The sequence below is a fragment of the Leopardus geoffroyi genome, chromosome E2 (assembly GCF_018350155.1).
Source record: "Leopardus geoffroyi isolate Oge1 chromosome E2, O.geoffroyi_Oge1_pat1.0, whole genome shotgun sequence".
In the NCBI taxonomy this organism is placed as follows: Eukaryota; Metazoa; Chordata; class Mammalia; order Carnivora; family Felidae; genus Leopardus; species Leopardus geoffroyi.
The window spans coordinates 44,303,851-44,320,187 of NC_059335.1; the positions used below are offsets into that span (position 1 = coordinate 44,303,851).

General features: G+C 42.1%; 1 protein-coding gene across 4 annotated transcripts in view; it reads left to right on the forward strand.

The window, feature by feature from the left end:
- TANGO6 (transport and golgi organization 6 homolog) overlaps nt 1-16,337 on the forward strand; it is a 194,204-nt gene that overhangs the window by 14,546 nt on the left and 163,321 nt on the right. For 3 of the 4 annotated variants that reach the window (XR_006702727.1, XM_045443300.1, XM_045443302.1), the window contains exons 2-5: nt 931-1,571; nt 4,600-4,716; nt 7,861-8,002; nt 14,060-14,196. Coding sequence is in view for 3 of the 4 variants with exons in the window: in XM_045443300.1 (XP_045299256.1) it covers nt 931-1,571; nt 4,600-4,716; nt 7,861-8,002; nt 14,060-14,196 (1,037 nt within the window). In the remaining variant the exon portion in view is untranslated. The remainder of the gene's footprint in view (nt 1-930; nt 1,572-4,599; nt 4,717-7,860; nt 8,003-14,059; nt 14,197-16,337) is intronic. The other variant, XM_045443301.1, reaches the window with a different exon arrangement.

Genomic DNA, 16,337 nt, shown 5'->3' on the forward strand with positions numbered 1-16,337 from the left:
CCTCTGTCCTCCTCTCTTTTTGCCCCTCCCCCACGTTCTCTCTCTCTCTCTCTCTCTCAAAAATAGATAAACATTTTTTTTTTAATTTTTTTTTTCAACGTTTATTTATTTCTGGGACAGCGAGAGACAGAGCATGAACGGGGGAGGGGCAGAGAGAGAGGGAGACACAGAATCGGAAACAGGCTCCAGGCTCTGAGCCTGACACGGGGCTCGAACTCATGGACCGCGAGATCGTGACCTGGCTGAAGTCGGACGCTTAACCGACTGCGCCACCCAGGCGCCCCGATAAACATTTTTAAAAAAGAGAAGAGCATTTCAGGGAGGGAGTTGTTAACTATGTCAGCTACTTTTGTGAGCATGTGAGCACTCCTTCATCAGTAGAGGGCAGAAAAGACCATTTTAAGAAGGGTCGGGAAGCATTGAGAATAGATATTTTGGGTGTAGAGGTATTGAATGAATCCCTCTGCACCTTGGGCCTGTATTTTGTGGTCTACCTCCCTAGAGTGTAAGTATCATTGAGGGAAGGGACTTTGTTGTATTCAGTGGTTTATCTCTGGCACTTAGAACAGTTTGAATGACTCTACTGTGGTAACTATTCATCCTTTTATTTTTCTGTTCTGCCTACAACTTAAGCCCACTAAGACGATAGACATGGCCTCTGCCCTCAGAACACACAGGGAATAGAAACCAACTAGATGAACCATGTTAGGTACCCTGTTCTAACTACATCCCAAAGTGCTGTGGGTAGGCAGAAAATGTAGTCTTGAATTCTGCCTAGGCTTGGGCAGCACAACTTGGGGAGGCTTTCCAGGGACAATGATATCTGAGCCAGGCCCCAGGGGATGAGCTGGGAGAGGGCAAGGCATTCCACATAGAGTACAGTTTGTTTCCCAGGTAGATAATCTTTTTTTTTTTTTTTTTCTTCAAAAGCATCGGATTCAGGTTCACTACAGATCACAAAACATGATGTCCTGTTGGCTACTTTAAGCTCCAACCTGTCTGCTTTGGAGGACAAATTGCTGAAGGATCCTCACTGGAAGAAACTGAAACTCCTGAGGGATGAAATTGCTAATAAGGCAGAATGGCCACAAAACTCTGTGGATGTCACCTGGAGTTTTACCTCTCAAACTTTGTTGTTGCTGTTGTGCTTGAAGGAAACCATGATCCACCTTGCAGCTGACTTCAGTCCGGGTAAACCCAGCCTGAGGACTCCGGAAGCCGCTCCTGCCCTGAGCCCAGATACACTTAGCATCTCACAGCAGAAGACTGTCCAGTCCGTGTTGCAGTTTGTAGTCACCTTCGGTGTCTGCCCGTATCTCGTGCCTGGTGTGGGAGTCCCTTTGAGATGCAGGACCGCGTTTGGTGCCGTTGTTCAGGATGTGGTGTGTCTGAGCGCTCCTCCCGATGCGACCCGGAGACTCTACACCAGCTGCAGGATTCTTCTGAACATTGCGCATCACACTTCCCTGGGGAGCTTGATTTTCTGCCGCCATTTTGGGGATATTGCAGCAGGTCTGTGTCAGCTGGGATTCTGCCCCACCAAGAGAAAACCGCTAAAACCTGAGGAAGAGGTAAGCACAGATTGAGTGCATGTCTTCGTGTCTGTGTGAATATTTGTGTGTGTGGTTATAAAAGACAACTCTTAGTTCTTTGGAAAAGGGCTGTTGGGAAGGTCTAGAATTCCTCTTGAATGCCAAGGCATATCCGTGGATAAATGAATCTTTTACAGGGCTGGGGCTTCATTTATTAGATGCCAGTCCTTAGCATGCCTGGACAGTCCATATAGCCTCTTTCTTCTTGTCATTTTGCAACAACTACTGCAGGCTATTTCTTTGAGCTTCTGTTTCCTTTTAATTAAAAATTTTGTCAATGTTTATTTATTTTTGAGAGCGGGGGGAGGGGCAGAGAGAGAAGGAGACACAGAATTTGAAACAGGCTCCAGGCTCTGGCTGTCAGCACAGAGCCCGGGGCAAGGCTCAAACCCACGGACTGTGAGATCATGACCTGAACCGAATTCAGATGCTTAACCGAATGAGCCACCCGGGCACCCCTCTTCTGTTTCCTTTTTAATAAAATGTGTATAATAATACCTGCCTTGGAAGGTGGTTGTGAGGATTAAGGATAATGTGTATAAAGTACCGAACCCAATCCCCAGTAGTGCTCATCAAAAAGTAATTACTACTAATATCGGTATTAAACTATTCATCTCTCCTTCATTAAGTTCTTGGGAAGATTAAATGAAATGAAATATGTAAAGCACAGGGTATGCTGTATAATTCAAATGCTGTTTGTTGTTATTATTAGCTGTTAGGGGGACGTGGCTGTTTTTTGCTGACATAGTATGGATTTGAGTACCTGGACTGTAAAGGTACCGTGGAGGTTACAGAAGCGTAAGACATTAACGGAGGAGACAGGACTCCTAAGTGCGACATAGCAGGGATCAGTACTCTCCCATGAGAGGACCATCAACATAGGAGCCTTGCCAGAAGAAGCTGTTGAGATACAAATGTATTAAAAGTCAGCGTGGCTCACGTGGCTCACGTGTGCGGTAATTTGTTAGCACTGCCGCCAGATTCACAATGCCTGCCCACCTCATCTCTCTCTGTGTCACCCTTCAAACTTATTTCTTTTCTTTTTAAAAAATTTTTTTATCATGTATTTATTTTTGAGAGACAGAAGCAGAGCAGGAGCAGGGGAGGGGCAGAGAGAGAGGGAGACAGAGAATCTGAAGCAGGCTCCAGGCTCCGAGCTGTCAGTACAGGGCCTGATGCGGGGCCTGAACTCACGAGCCGTGAGAACATGACCTGAGCCGAAATTGGAAGCTCAACAGACTCGGCCACCCAGGTACCCCTATTTTTTTTTTAAGTTTATTTATTTATTTTGAGAGAAAGAGCTTGTGTGAGCAGGGGAGGGGCAGAGAGAGAATCTGCACTGACAGTGCAGAGCCTGATGCGGGGCTTGAACTTAGGAGCTGTGAGATCATGACCTGAGCTGAAACCAAGAGTCGGATACTTAACCGACTGAGCCACCCAGATGCCCCCAAACTTGTTTCTTTTCTGTTTGTTCCCTTCTCTGTTCTCTCTCCTGCATATGTTCATAAACATTTGTCTAAAAGCTATATCATCTGAGCAGTGACCTGAAATTATGAGCTTCCCTGGTGGCTTCCTGTTATGGAGAGCAGTGTGCTGTGCTCTTAGTACAGGGTATGAGTGATGGACGTTGCCATCCGTGCCTGCTGCCTCTACTTCTCTGAGGGGGCTCTGGGCTGCGAGGTCTTGTTACCACTACTGGGGCTAAGCAGTGCCCCGGAGTGTCGAGCAGGCGGGAGAAAAGGAAAGCACCCGGAAAGGACCAAGTAGGAAGGCGAAAGAGGTTGACAGAAGGGGAAACACAGTGGTGTGTTATGAAGCTGGGCAAGTCCCAGCACTAGGAGCTGCTCTAAGCAGTGCCGTGTTTCAGATTGCTCCCTGGCAATGGGCACGACCCTGACTGCTTCACTGAGTTACCCAAAGGGGACAGCTGGGTTCAAGGGGACCCAACAAATAGAACCCCTCTTTGCTGACCAACTTCTGAACGAATTAAAAGACCGTTAATGGAGTCAGTGAAATGAAAACTCAAATTGTCACCGCTATTGCTCCTAAGTGCAAAGGTGGGGATATAGCCTTTTTTTTTAATAATTTTTTAAAATTTTATGTCTTTAAAAAAAATTTTTTTTTAATGTTTATTTATTTTTGAGACAGAGAACACAGAGCATCAGAAGGGGAGGGGCAGAGAGAGAGGGAGACACAGAATCCGAAGCAGGCTCCAGGTTCTGAGCTGTCAGCATAAAGCCCGACGCAGGGCTCGAACTCATAGACTGTGAGATCATGACCTGAGCCGAAGTCGGACCCTCAACCGACTGAGCCACCCAGGCTCCCCTTTTTTTTTTTTTTTTTTATTTTAGAGGGAGAGAGAGAGAGTAAGCACGCAAGCCAGGAAGAGGGGCAGAGAGAGAGAGAGAGAATCTTAAGCAAGCTCCCACACTCAGTGCGGAGCCTGACGTGGGGTTCAAGCTCACGACCCTGAGATTGTGATCTGAGCTGAAATTAAGAGTCAGACTCTCAACTGACTGAGCCACCCAGGTGCCCCAGGGATATGGCTTAGTGTTGGAGACAGTTGGGCTTTCTAACAGTGCATTCCAAAGTTAGACACACTTCCTCCTCACCCAATTGTAAGGACTGCTGGAGGACGGCAGCACCTTCTGCCCTATGGCAAGGCTATGCCTCTGTAAAATGTCCAGCAAGGAGGAGCGGGGCAGAACGTGTACTTACTCCCAAGACACAGAAGAGGAACAAGCTAAGTGGTACATGCCAACACTCATCAATAAGAAAGTTTTTCCAAACTCACCAATAAGTTAGGTGCCCAAGATCTCCTGCCCAGTGGTGAGTGAGGGGATGGAGAGAGGGCCAGGAGAGTTTCAGTATTGTAACTTCCTCCATGTGGAAGGGAGTCAAGAGGGGAAAGAAGGCTACCCTCCTCTCCTCTCCTCGGTGTTTTTGTACAGTATTGTAAAGCATTACCTTCTATTGCCTGCTAAAGCTCAGTTCGTGTTTCCTTTAGGTTTTAACGGAAGAGGAAAGAACCTTTTCTAGGGAGGCCTTGAGAGACATCTTGGATCAAGTGTATCAACCCTTAGCAGTCCGAGAATTACTTATCCTCCAGGGAGGACCACCCCAGGTATTCAGACTTGGGGACTCTTGTGGGTGAATCGTTAATGATAATGTGCAGAATGTTGTCTTCTCTTGGGCAATGCACTAATCTAGTTGAGTCTTATTTCATTTTCTAGAGCATTAAGTGATTTTTGTAAAACTAAGTTACCCTAACCCTTAGGGTAATTTTTTTTTGAGAGAGTGAGTGTGTGTGTGCATGAGTGGTACACATGAGCACATGAGTGGTGGAGGGTGGAGTAGAGAAAGAGGGAGGGAGAGAGAGAATCTTAAGCAGGCTCCACGCCCAGCACAGAGCCCATCGTGGGACCCTGAGAACATGACGTGAGCTGACATCAAGAGCCAGAAGCTTAACCGACTGTGCCCCAATTTTTTTTTAAGATTCCACTTTCGTGTAATCTTTATACCCAACATGGGGCTTGAACCTACAACCCCAAGATCAAGAGTCACATGCTGTAACTGAGCCAGCCAGGTACTCTGCCCCTTGGGATAATTTGTAAGCATTTTTCTGTTAATGGAATGATGGGCACTCTTCCCAGGAATGTGGTCATTTTATTTATTTATTTATTTATTTATTTATTTATTTATTAAAAAATTGTTTTTGACTGGAATATGGCAATTTTATTTAACATATATTTTATTCATTCTGAAACTGGAACGCTTTTTTTTCTCCCCCCAAAAAATTTTTTTTTGTTTTTTTAAGTAGGCCTCATGCCCAGTGCAGAGCATGCCCAGCGCAGAGCCTAATGTGGGGTTTGAACCCATGACCCCAAAACCAAGACCTGAGCCAAGGTCAAGAGTTGGATGTTTAACTGACTGAGCCACCCAGGAACCCTAGAACTCTTTTTTTTTTTTTTTTTTTTTTTTTGGGCTATTTGACAGTACGTTCTTCTCGTAGAAGTATTTTGACATCTTATTCTTTGCTTATTTTTTATTTATTTTTAATTTTTTTTACAGTTTCTTTTGAGAGAGAGATAGAGAGAGAGTAGGAGCAGAGGAGGGGCAGAGAGAGAAGGAGAGAGAAGATCCCAGGCAGGCTCCTTACCGTCAGTATGAAGCCCGATGTGGGGTTCAAACTCACGAATTGCGAGATCATGACCTGAGCCGAAGCCAAGAGTCAGATGCTTAACCAGCTGAGCCACCCAGGCGCCCCTGACATCTTATTCTTTGAATGGAATATCTGTAGTCAAGAAATAAATATTAGGGCTATTATTGGGACTAATTTTACCTCCTTTGTTTGAAAAACATAATAGTAGGGGCGCCTGGGTGGCGCAGTCGGTTAAGCATCCGACTTCAGCCAGGTCACGATCTCGCGGTCCGTGAGTTCGAGCCCCGCGTCGGGCTCTGGGCTGATGGCTCAGAGCCTGGAGCCTGTTTCCGATTCTGTGTCTCCCTCTCTCTCTGCCCCTCCCCCGTTCATGCTCTGTCTCTCTCTGTCCCAAAAATAAATAAACGTTGAAAAAAAAATTTTTTTTTTAAAAAACAAACAAACAAATAAAACATAATAGTATATATCCTGCTAGGCATAAGATAGTTCCTTTTTTTCCTTAAAAATAATTATTTTCTGGGGCGCCTCGGTGGCGCAGTCGGTTAGGCGTCCAACTTCAGCCAGGTCACGATCTCGCGGTCCGTGAGTTCGAGCCCCGCGTCAGGCTCTGGGCTGATGGCTCAGAGCCTGGAGCCTGTTTCCGATTCTGTGTCTCCTTCTCTCTCTGCCCCTCCCCCGTTCATGCTCTGTCTCTCTCTGTCCCAAAAATGAATAAACGTTGAAAAAAAAAAAAATTAAAAAAAAAAAATAATTATTTTCTGAAATGTTTTAATCTGATAATGTAGATGGAGTAACCGTTTAGCAATACGTTTAGTTTTGGATGTAGGTGAGTAAAGAGTGAGGAGCCAAGGGAATTAGTGGTAGGTCAGGAACTAGCTGAAGCTGGGTACAAAGATACCTCTTTGATGAAGTCATTTTCATCTCATCCCTAGAATGTTACTGCCGCCTCCTGTTGGGCCCCTCTGGCCTCACGCTCTGCTTCTCTGCATGACTCCACAGTTTGCCAGATAAAACCAAATGCATTATAAGAGCGTGGCAAAAAGCCAAGGCTCTGGTGGTCAGCCTACTGGGATTCAACCCCAGCATGCAGTTGTGTGAATTAGTGAATGTTTCCATCCCTCGATTTCCTTACCGATTGGATAGTAACTCCTTGCAAGTCTCTTTTGAGATTATGTAGCAGGTATTTAACATAGCACCTGGCAAATCATAACCCTCTCAATAAGTGGTAATTATTAGTCCTCCTTAAATAAAAGAGGACAGGCTAGTTAGGGTTAAATGTGTCTGTCACTAATTTTTATATTCACATAGTTCAATGCCATGGTTGACAGCAATATAGCTGACATTCTAGACCCAAAACAAGACCCCCAAGTCCATTGTGTTCATGGTGGCTCCGCAGAGCTCTCCAAAAGGAGTGCTTGAAGAAATTCAGCTCTTTTTTGAAACTGCCGTGCCACAGAGTCGGAGTAGCTGAGACCGTGGAGGCAAGGACTAGCATGTCCTCATACTGTCATGAACTGTGGTGGTGAGTAATGTTCATAGGACTCTTATATGGAGGCCACATTTGGTTGGAAGGACTGCATTCAGAGACTGGTTATGTTAATTCTAAAAGAAATAAGTGTATATGTTTATATTATATACATATTTTAAAGTTTATTTATTTTGAGGTGGGGGAAGAGTAGAGAGACAGGAGAGGGAGAATCCAAGCAGGCTCCTTGCTGTTAGTGCAGAGCCTGATGTGAGCCTCGATCTCATAAACTGTGGGATCATGACCTGAGCCGAAATTAAGAGTCCGATGCTTAACCAACTGAGCCACCCAGGTAGCCCTCTAAAATCTGTATTTTATTCATTTGTGTGTTTGTGTATTTCTGAGTTTGCAATTTCACTTGTTATTTCATGGGAAGTTTCATGGCATTTCTACTTTCCTAGAAGGTGATGCTGAAGAAGATTTTGTAGAAGAGTCTTTTTGGAAAAAAATGTTGCTCTTCAGAAGTCTCTTTATCACATTGTTTGTTGTCAGTATGACTCAGTATATATTTATATATTTTAATAATTTCTACATGTCCTGTCTATTTCACTGACATTCAATTCATACTTTCCCATTTTCAGTCCTGCACAGATGAAAAGACACAAGTTAGGTGTCGGGCCCCAGCTTGGCTTCGGCGTCTATGTGGGCAGCTGCTCTCCGAAAGGTTGATGAAACCCAGTGGTGTTCAGGCAGTAGTCCGGGGCATTCTGGAAGGAGCAGGTGGTAAGAAATAAAATGCTTCTGTTACTTTGGTATCCAGTTTCCTTTGAGTCAGGGTGAGTTATTGGTCTTTAGCATTGGACTATAAAACCTGATTCAGACTGAGATGCCTTTGTAGAGACTAAAGAGGTTGGATTTGGAGATTAAACCTTAATGAGCTTCTTTATCACAGAAACTCATTTTCTTGCCATTTTTCTAAAACAGACTATTTATCTAAAATAGACTGTTCACATTCTTGAATAATATTGTTGGCTGTTTCAAATAACTTATAATATCAGGGGAAAATATTGTGCAGAACGTTAAAGTAAAACCCAAAAGCAAATGTGAAATTCTCCATGGGAAAGGGCTTTGTGCCAGGGTGCTATGAGTACTTCACCTCAGGACTTAAAATCCAAGACAGTTCTCTGTAGCTGGAAAGACCTTATGGAAGTTTACTATGGGATGAAGTTGTAGATTATGTCCCCATTTATATTCTCTAAGTCCTCATGAATAGAAAAATGTTGATTATCATGCTAAGCATGGTAGTAGTTTTTAATTTATATATTGAAAAAAAAATTTTAACAGTTTATTTATTTTGAGAGAGAGAGAGAGCATGCACGAGCAGAGGAGGGGCAGAGAGAGAGGAGAGAGAGAATCCTAAGCAGGCTCCGTACTGCCAGTGCAGAACCCATCTTGGGGTTCGATCTCACGAATTGTGAGATCAAGACCTGAGACGAAATCAAGAGTCGGATGCTTAACTGACTGAGCCACCTAGACACCCTATATTTATTTTATTTTATTATTTAAATGTTTATTTATTTTTGAGACAGAGACAGAGCATGAACAGGGGAGGGTCAGAGAGAGGGAGACACAGAATCTGAAGCAGGCTCCAGGCTCCGAGCTGTCAGCCCAGAGCCCGACGTGGGGCTCGAACTCACAGACCGCGAGATCATGACCTGAGCTGAAGTTGTACACTCAACCGACTGAGCCACCTAGGCGCCCCAGGCACCCTATATATTTTTTTTTTTTTTAATTTTTTTTTCAACGTTTATTTATTTTTGGGACAGAGAGAGATAGAGCATGAACGGGGGTGGGTCAGAGAGAGGGAGACACAGAATCGGAAGCAGGCTCCAGGCTCTGAGCTGCCAGCACAGAGCCCGACGCGGGGCTCGAACTCACGGACCGCGAGATCGTGACCTGGCTGAAGTCGGACGCCTAACCGACTGCGCCACCCAGGCGCCCCCACCCTATATTTTTAAATACATAGTTTAAAGAGTCAAATTGGTCTACAAGGCTAATGGAGAAAAATAGCAGTCAGTCCTTGGGAACATTCCTGTCCATTTCCCTGCCTCAGAAGCAAGCATTTTGACTTCTTTTAGTGAGTTTGTTCTGGTCTTTACCGTTAAGGTGTTTGCAGAACCTTTTTAATGTTTGAGTTTTAGGCTTCATCTATCAACTTCTCACCATGTGTGGAAGAGGATTTTGTTCTCTTTCAAAACCCTACCACCACCACCCCCAGGCATACTCCCATCTCCTAAATATTCATGTCTTAATTTTGGTGAGATCAATAGTTGGGGTTTGTATTCTTCTAACTATGTCATTACTATTTACAGCTGAGCTCTGTGGTATGCCATGACTACTTTTCTTTTTAAATTTTAAAAATTTTTTAATTTTAGTTTTTTTGAGAGAGAGTGCACACACACGCACATGGGGAGGGACAGAGGGAGAGGGAGGGAGAGATTCTTAAGCAGGCTCCACGCCTAGCATGGAGCCCTACGAGGGGCTCGATCTCACCACCATGAGATCATGACCTGAGCCAAAATAAAGAGTAGGACACTTAACCAACTGAGCCACCCAGGCACCCCACTACTTTTCTTTTTTACACAACTTTTGTACTTCTTGCAGTTAAATACCATTTTTGTTTGTCTGCTTAGTGTTTCATGTATGTCTCACTCACTAATCTGTTTTCAAATTCCCTTCCAGTTGTGTAAGTCTCCTTTCAAGATGTTCAAATACACCTGATATTCTATTGGTTTGATCTTGGAGACATCTCTCTCTCTGAGTCTTCTCTAATCTGGACTAGTTATCTTTCACATAGCAGACATGCTAGGATCTCCCTCCACCTTTATCCTGGTGATTCCTTTGCCTTTCTTTTGTGCTTAGTCCCTTATCTCGCGTATCCCATGCGCATTTGTTTCCTATCGCTGATGTGACAATTTACCACACACTTAGTGCCTTTTTGATGGAAATGATATTTAAGCTGAACCCTGAAGACTGAGTAGGACTTTATTAAAGAGTGAGATGGGGTGCCTGGGTGGCTTGGTCGGTTAAGCGTCCGACTTTGGCTCAGGTCATGATCTCACGGTCCGTGAGTTCGAGCCCCACGTCGGGCTCTGTGCTGACAGCTCAGAGCCTGGAGCCTGTTTCAGATTCTGTGTCTCCCTCTCTCTCTGCTCCTCCCCTGTTCATGCTCTGTCTCTCTCTGTCTCAAAAATAAATAAACGTTAAAAAAAAAAAATTAAAAAAAAAAGTGAGAGAAGAGTAACAGGCGGAGAGAATAGCACATATGAAGAAACTGGTGTAAGAAAAAGCATAGTGTTTTTGAGGAGGCTTCAGTGTGGGTAGAGCATTGATCTTTATTCTGAGTGCAACGAGAAACCATTGGAAGGTTTTACAAAGGAGAGAGGCATGATCAAATCTACATTTTAGATGTATTGTGAAGAATGGGATGGGTAAGAGCAGAACCAGGGAGATCAGGTAAGAAGCGTCATCTGAGAGATCGCGGTGGCTTGGATCAATGCAGTGGCAGTAGAAATGGAGAGAATGAATGACTGTAAGAGGTATTTATGAAGTAGCATTGCCAGAACTTAATGAAGGACTGGATGTGCGAGGAGGGGAGAAGAGAGACAGAAGAATCAGTCTCGACAGTGCATTTCTAGTATGGTAAATGTACGTTGGTCCTGTCAGACAAAGGTGAGGTCAGAGTGGTTGGCAGACATTGATAGATTTGGTCTAGAGTGCCTGTAATGTTGCCTCTCCAGTTCTGCTGGCATTGGCTTCTAGGGGCAATGAAGTGAAAAATTATCAGTTACCTGCGAGAAGTTGCCACATGCAAATAGGTCCTTGCATCCTTTTTTCCAAAGAAAAGTTCGAGTTCACCCAAGGCCATGCAAATTGGAGAGCTGCTCTAAGACACTTAGAACCCTATTTTTGCTATGAGCTTTTTTCCCCTCTACTTATGCTTGTATATTTTTTTTTTATCTATTTAAATCTTGTTTCTTCTCAAAACCGATTTGAAGCAGTTTATATTTACTCACACATTTGCCATTTCTGATGTTCTTCATTTCTTTGTGTAGACCCGAATTTTAATTCAAATTTCCTTCTGCCTGAAGAACTTGAGCATTTTTTGTAGTGCAGATCTGCTGACAGTGAATTCCTGAGAAAGTCTTTAATTCACCTTCCTTTTTGAAAATGTTTTTGGTGTCATCATTGTCTCTGTTCTTTATAGGATATATCTTTTTTCCTCTGGTTGCTTTTAAGCTTTTTCTCCTTGTCACTGGTTTTTAGATATTTGATTACGATATTCCTTGGTGTGGGTGATTTTTATCATATTTCTTCTGCTTCATGTTTCTTGGGCTTATTAGAGGTGAGAATTTATAGTTTTCGTCATATTTGGAAGTTTCTCAGACATTTTCTTCCAATATATTTTTCTATCCTCTCTTCTCTCTTTTTCTTTTTAACTTTTTTTAAAAGTAAACTCTAACCCCTAACATGGAGCTTAAACTCATGACCCCAGAGATTAAGAGTCACATGCTGTACTAACTGAGCCAACCAGGTGGCCCTCTTTTTGGAATTTGAGTTATACCTAATATTATACTATAATGTGTCCTACAAGTTACTGATGCTCTATTTTTTCTTTTTTGTTTTTTTTTTTTGTTTGTTTGTTTTTGTTTTTCAGTTTTCTTTCTGTGTAATTTTGGTTAATTTTTATTGCTTTGTGTTCAGCTTTACTGATATTTTCTTTTGTAGAGTCTAATCTGCTGTTAATCCCATCCAGTGAGTTTTTCATTACAGATATTTTCTTTCTTTTCTTTTTTTTTTTTTTTAAGTTTATTCATTCTGAGAGAGAGAGAGAGAGAGAGTACAGGTAAGGGCAGAGAGAGAGGAGAGAGAGAATCCCAATCAGGCTCTGCACTGTGCTGTTAGCACAGAGCCCAGCATGGGGCTTGAATCCACGAACCGTGAGATCATGACCTGAGCCAAAATCAAGAGTTGGAGGCTTAACCGAATGAGCCACCCAGCACCCCGTATTTTCTTTTTCATTAATAGAGGTTCAATATTAGTCTTTTTAAATATCTTCCATTTATTTCATCATCATGATCATTCTTTACCTTTTTGAAAATAGGGAATGCATTTATACTAGCTGTTTTAGTGTTTTTGTTTCCTAATGTTGTCATCTCTGTTTTAATGGGTCTGTTTCTATGATAGGTCCTCCGATTATGGTTCATACTTTCTTGCTTCTTTGCAGGCCTGCTAATTTTTTATTATTGAGATGTTATTCACATACCTTAAATACACTTTTTTAAAGAGTACATGTCAGTGTTTTTTAGTATATTCACAAAGTTGTACAATCATTATGAAAATTTAATTCCAAAACATTTGCACCATCTTCCTCCCCACAAAACCTTATGCTCATTAGTAATCACTCCCCATTCTTTCCTCCTCCAGCCCCTTGTAAGCACTGATCTAGTTTCTGTCTCAGTGGATCTGCCTATTTTGGATATTTCATCCAAATGGAATCATGCAATATGTGCTCTTTTTTGTTGGACTTCTTTCAGTTAGCATAACATTTTTGAGGTTTATCCATATTGTAGCACGAACAGTCTTTTATTCCTTTTTATGGCTGAATAATATTCCATTGTATGCATATGCCTGGAAATTCTTGAATGGATATTGGAAATTTATTTTATATTGTTGGTTGCTAGATATTGTTGTATTTCTTTGTTAGGCTTTATGCTGGGATGCAGTTGATTTTCTTAGAATCAGTTTGATCCTTTTGATCCTGGCTTTTAAGCTTTGTTACTTTGGGTCTAGAGTAGCCTTTAATCTGAAGTAATTTGGCCGCACTCCTGAGGCATAACCATTCTGAGATTTTACTTGATGCTCTGCATATTTGGAGGCCTTTCCATGCTCATTAGTGGGAACGATATTACACAGAAAGAAAAGAAAACTGAAAAAAACAAACAAACAAAAAAACCCCCAAAATAGAGCATCAGCCCTGTGTGAACTCAAGGGATTTTCCCCCTACTTCTTATTGGTGGTTCTTGCCCCAGCCTTGTTTTGTTTTGTTTTGTTTTTTTGCACATATGCATAGGTTATAGTCTGCCAAAGGTTTGAAAGAGGACTCCTGTGCAGATCTTTGGAGCTCTCTCTTTACATACCTGCCTTCTGGTATTTTATCCAGAAAATTCTACCTGCCTTGGCCTTCCTAAACTAGGGACTCTAAACTAGGTTTCTTTAACTCAAGATGCCAGACTTTGTTTCGGCTCTGCCTTCCTGTACTGAGGCCTTAAAATTTTCTCTAGATAGTAGGCTAGGGTATTCATGGGGCTCACCTTGTTTGTTTTTTTCTCTCAGGGGTCATTGTCCTGGGTCGCCTGTTGTCCAGTGTCTGAAAACCGTTGTTTATATATTTTGTCCAGTTTTCCAATAATTTAAGGTGGTAAGGTAAATCTGGTACCTGTTACTGCATAGCTTTGGTTTAAGGCAGTTTTATTGACATGATACATATAAAGAGACACCATATCATCATCATCAAATAATAATAATAAAAGTAATAAGCACTGAGAGGAAGCTAGTATTCAAATTATGTGGGCAATAACATTACCGTGATTAAGCTGCTACTTTTTCCTCTTAACTTTGCAGAAACCAACATCGAAAGGAAAATGCAGAGGGGTAGATTATCTTATGAAAGAAATAAACGGTTTTCAGTAGAGAAAAAACACTTTTACGCCAGAATTTTAAGGACCACATATGGGGAACTAGTAATGACTTTTTGACATCTCTGTCCATCTCTGACAGCTGGGGCGGCTGGCGGGAGTGATGCAGAGGCAATGGCTGCTGACTGGAAGAAGTGTGACTTGATTGCAAAGATCCTGGCCTCTTGTCCCCAGCAGTCTCTTTCACCAGAGGATTACTATCGAGATATCTGCCCCCAGGTAAACAGTTTTGTTTCTTTTCACTGTTGGAGGATTATCTGCTTATTCATGGAAATGACATTTAATGTTTCTCTAACGTGGAGGTGAAAGCAATGTAATATTTAAGTTTATTGTTCAGTGAGGGGCCTTGCTTTTTTTTTTTTTAATGTTGATTTATTTATTTTGAGAGAGAAAGAGAATGAGTGGGGGGAGAGGGGCAGAGGGAGAGAATCTTAAGCAGGGCTCCATGCTCAGCACAGAGCCCAACATGGGGCTCGATCATAACCTGGGATCATGACCTGAGCCGAAATCAAGAGTCGGACACTCAAGGGACTGAGCCACCCAGGCGCCCCATCTAATGTGGAGGTGAAAGAAATATAATATTTAAGTTTATTGTTCAGTGAGGGGCCTCGTGAATTAAGTGAATAAACACCTGTGAAAGAGACCCGCCTAATTGTTAGGTTTAAGAACGCCTCACCATTGTTAAATGAGTAGTTTAGCTTGCTCTCAGAGCTGGAATATGAAACTAAAATTTCATTGTGTTCATTATCTTTTCTGTGTGGTTTTAGTTTAAAAAAAAAACTGGTATTAAGTAAACACGGTAAATTAACATGGTATACAGTTTAAAAAGCGCATAAGAGTAAACAGAAAAACAAATCTTCCTCTCATCTCTGTTTTCTAGTCCCTCAGAGGTAGTCACTCTTACCAATTTCTTGTTTATTTTTCAGTGATATTCTGTGTATTAATGTATATACAATTATGTGTCTATGTACGTATATATATTCTAATTTTTATCCAAATGATAACATGCTACACGTAGTTTTTCATTTTGCTTCTTTTAAAAAAAATTTTTTTTAACGTTTTTTATTCATTTTTTTTGAGAGAGAGAGAGAGAGAGACAGAGCGCAAGCAGGTAAGGGGCAGAGAGAGAGAGGGAGACACAGAATCCGAAGCAGCCTCCAGGCTCTGAGCTGTCAGCACAGATCCGATGTGGGGCTCGAACCCACAAACTGCGAGATCAAGACTTAAGCTAAAGTTAGACGCTTAATCTACTAAGCCACCCAGGCACCCCTTCGTTTTGCTTCTTAACATTGTACCTTGGAGAGGGGCGCCTAGGTGACTCAGTCGGTTAGGCATCTGACTTCAGCTCAGGTCATGATCTGTCAGTTCATGGGTTTGAGCCCCACATTGGGGTCTCTGTTGTCAGCACAGAGTCTGCTTCAGATCCTCTGTCTCCCTCTCTCTCTGTCCCTTCCCTGCTCTTGCAAGCGCTAGCACTCTCTCTCTCTCTCTCTCTCTCTCTCTCTCAAAAATGAATAAACATTAAACAAAATTAAAAACAAAACACCCCCAATGTACCTAGGAGATAATTTCCTACTGAGTTGCCTCATTCTGTTCATGGGTACATAGTATTTCACCATATTAATGTACCATAATTTATTTAACCAGCCTCCTATTAATGGACGTTGAGTTGTTTCCATTCTTTTGCTACTACCAACCATGCTACAGTTAATATCTATAGATTTTTTACACATGCAAATATTGCCATAGGAAAAATCCCTAGAATTGAAATGATTGGTTCAAAGGGTATGTGCATTTAAATTTTTGACTGATATTGTTTATGTATCTGTTTTCCCACACCTTTGCTTACCCAATGTGTTACAAGAATTTCCTTTTTTTTTGCTAATCTTATCTATGGAAAATGTGGAAGGAGTTTGCTTAATCAGTATTCCCCACACCTTTTGGAGTGAAGGTCATTCAGTTGTTATACTTATCTTAAGGGTTCTCATGGGTAGGCATGCATGAGAACAAAATATCACAATGCAAAGATCTTATATTGAAAAATACTAAATATAAATCTTCCTACAGAAAAAAGTTAGCATTTGCAATGATGAGTAAGTATTTTCTGAATCTAGTAGTTACAGTTTTGGTTCATAACAAAATGATGAAACAAGTCACAGGTTTCACGCGTGCTGAGTCTCTCTCTGGAACTGTCAAAGGTCACATACAATTTTTGGACAGAAGATACTCCTGTCTGCAAAAAAGTGCAAGACTCACTTTTAAGTCAGGAAGAGAAATGCACGTTTTATTGGCTGTTTATATACTAGGGTGAACCACTTATAGGCACAGGAGATCTATGTTTATCTTTGAGAATAAAATAG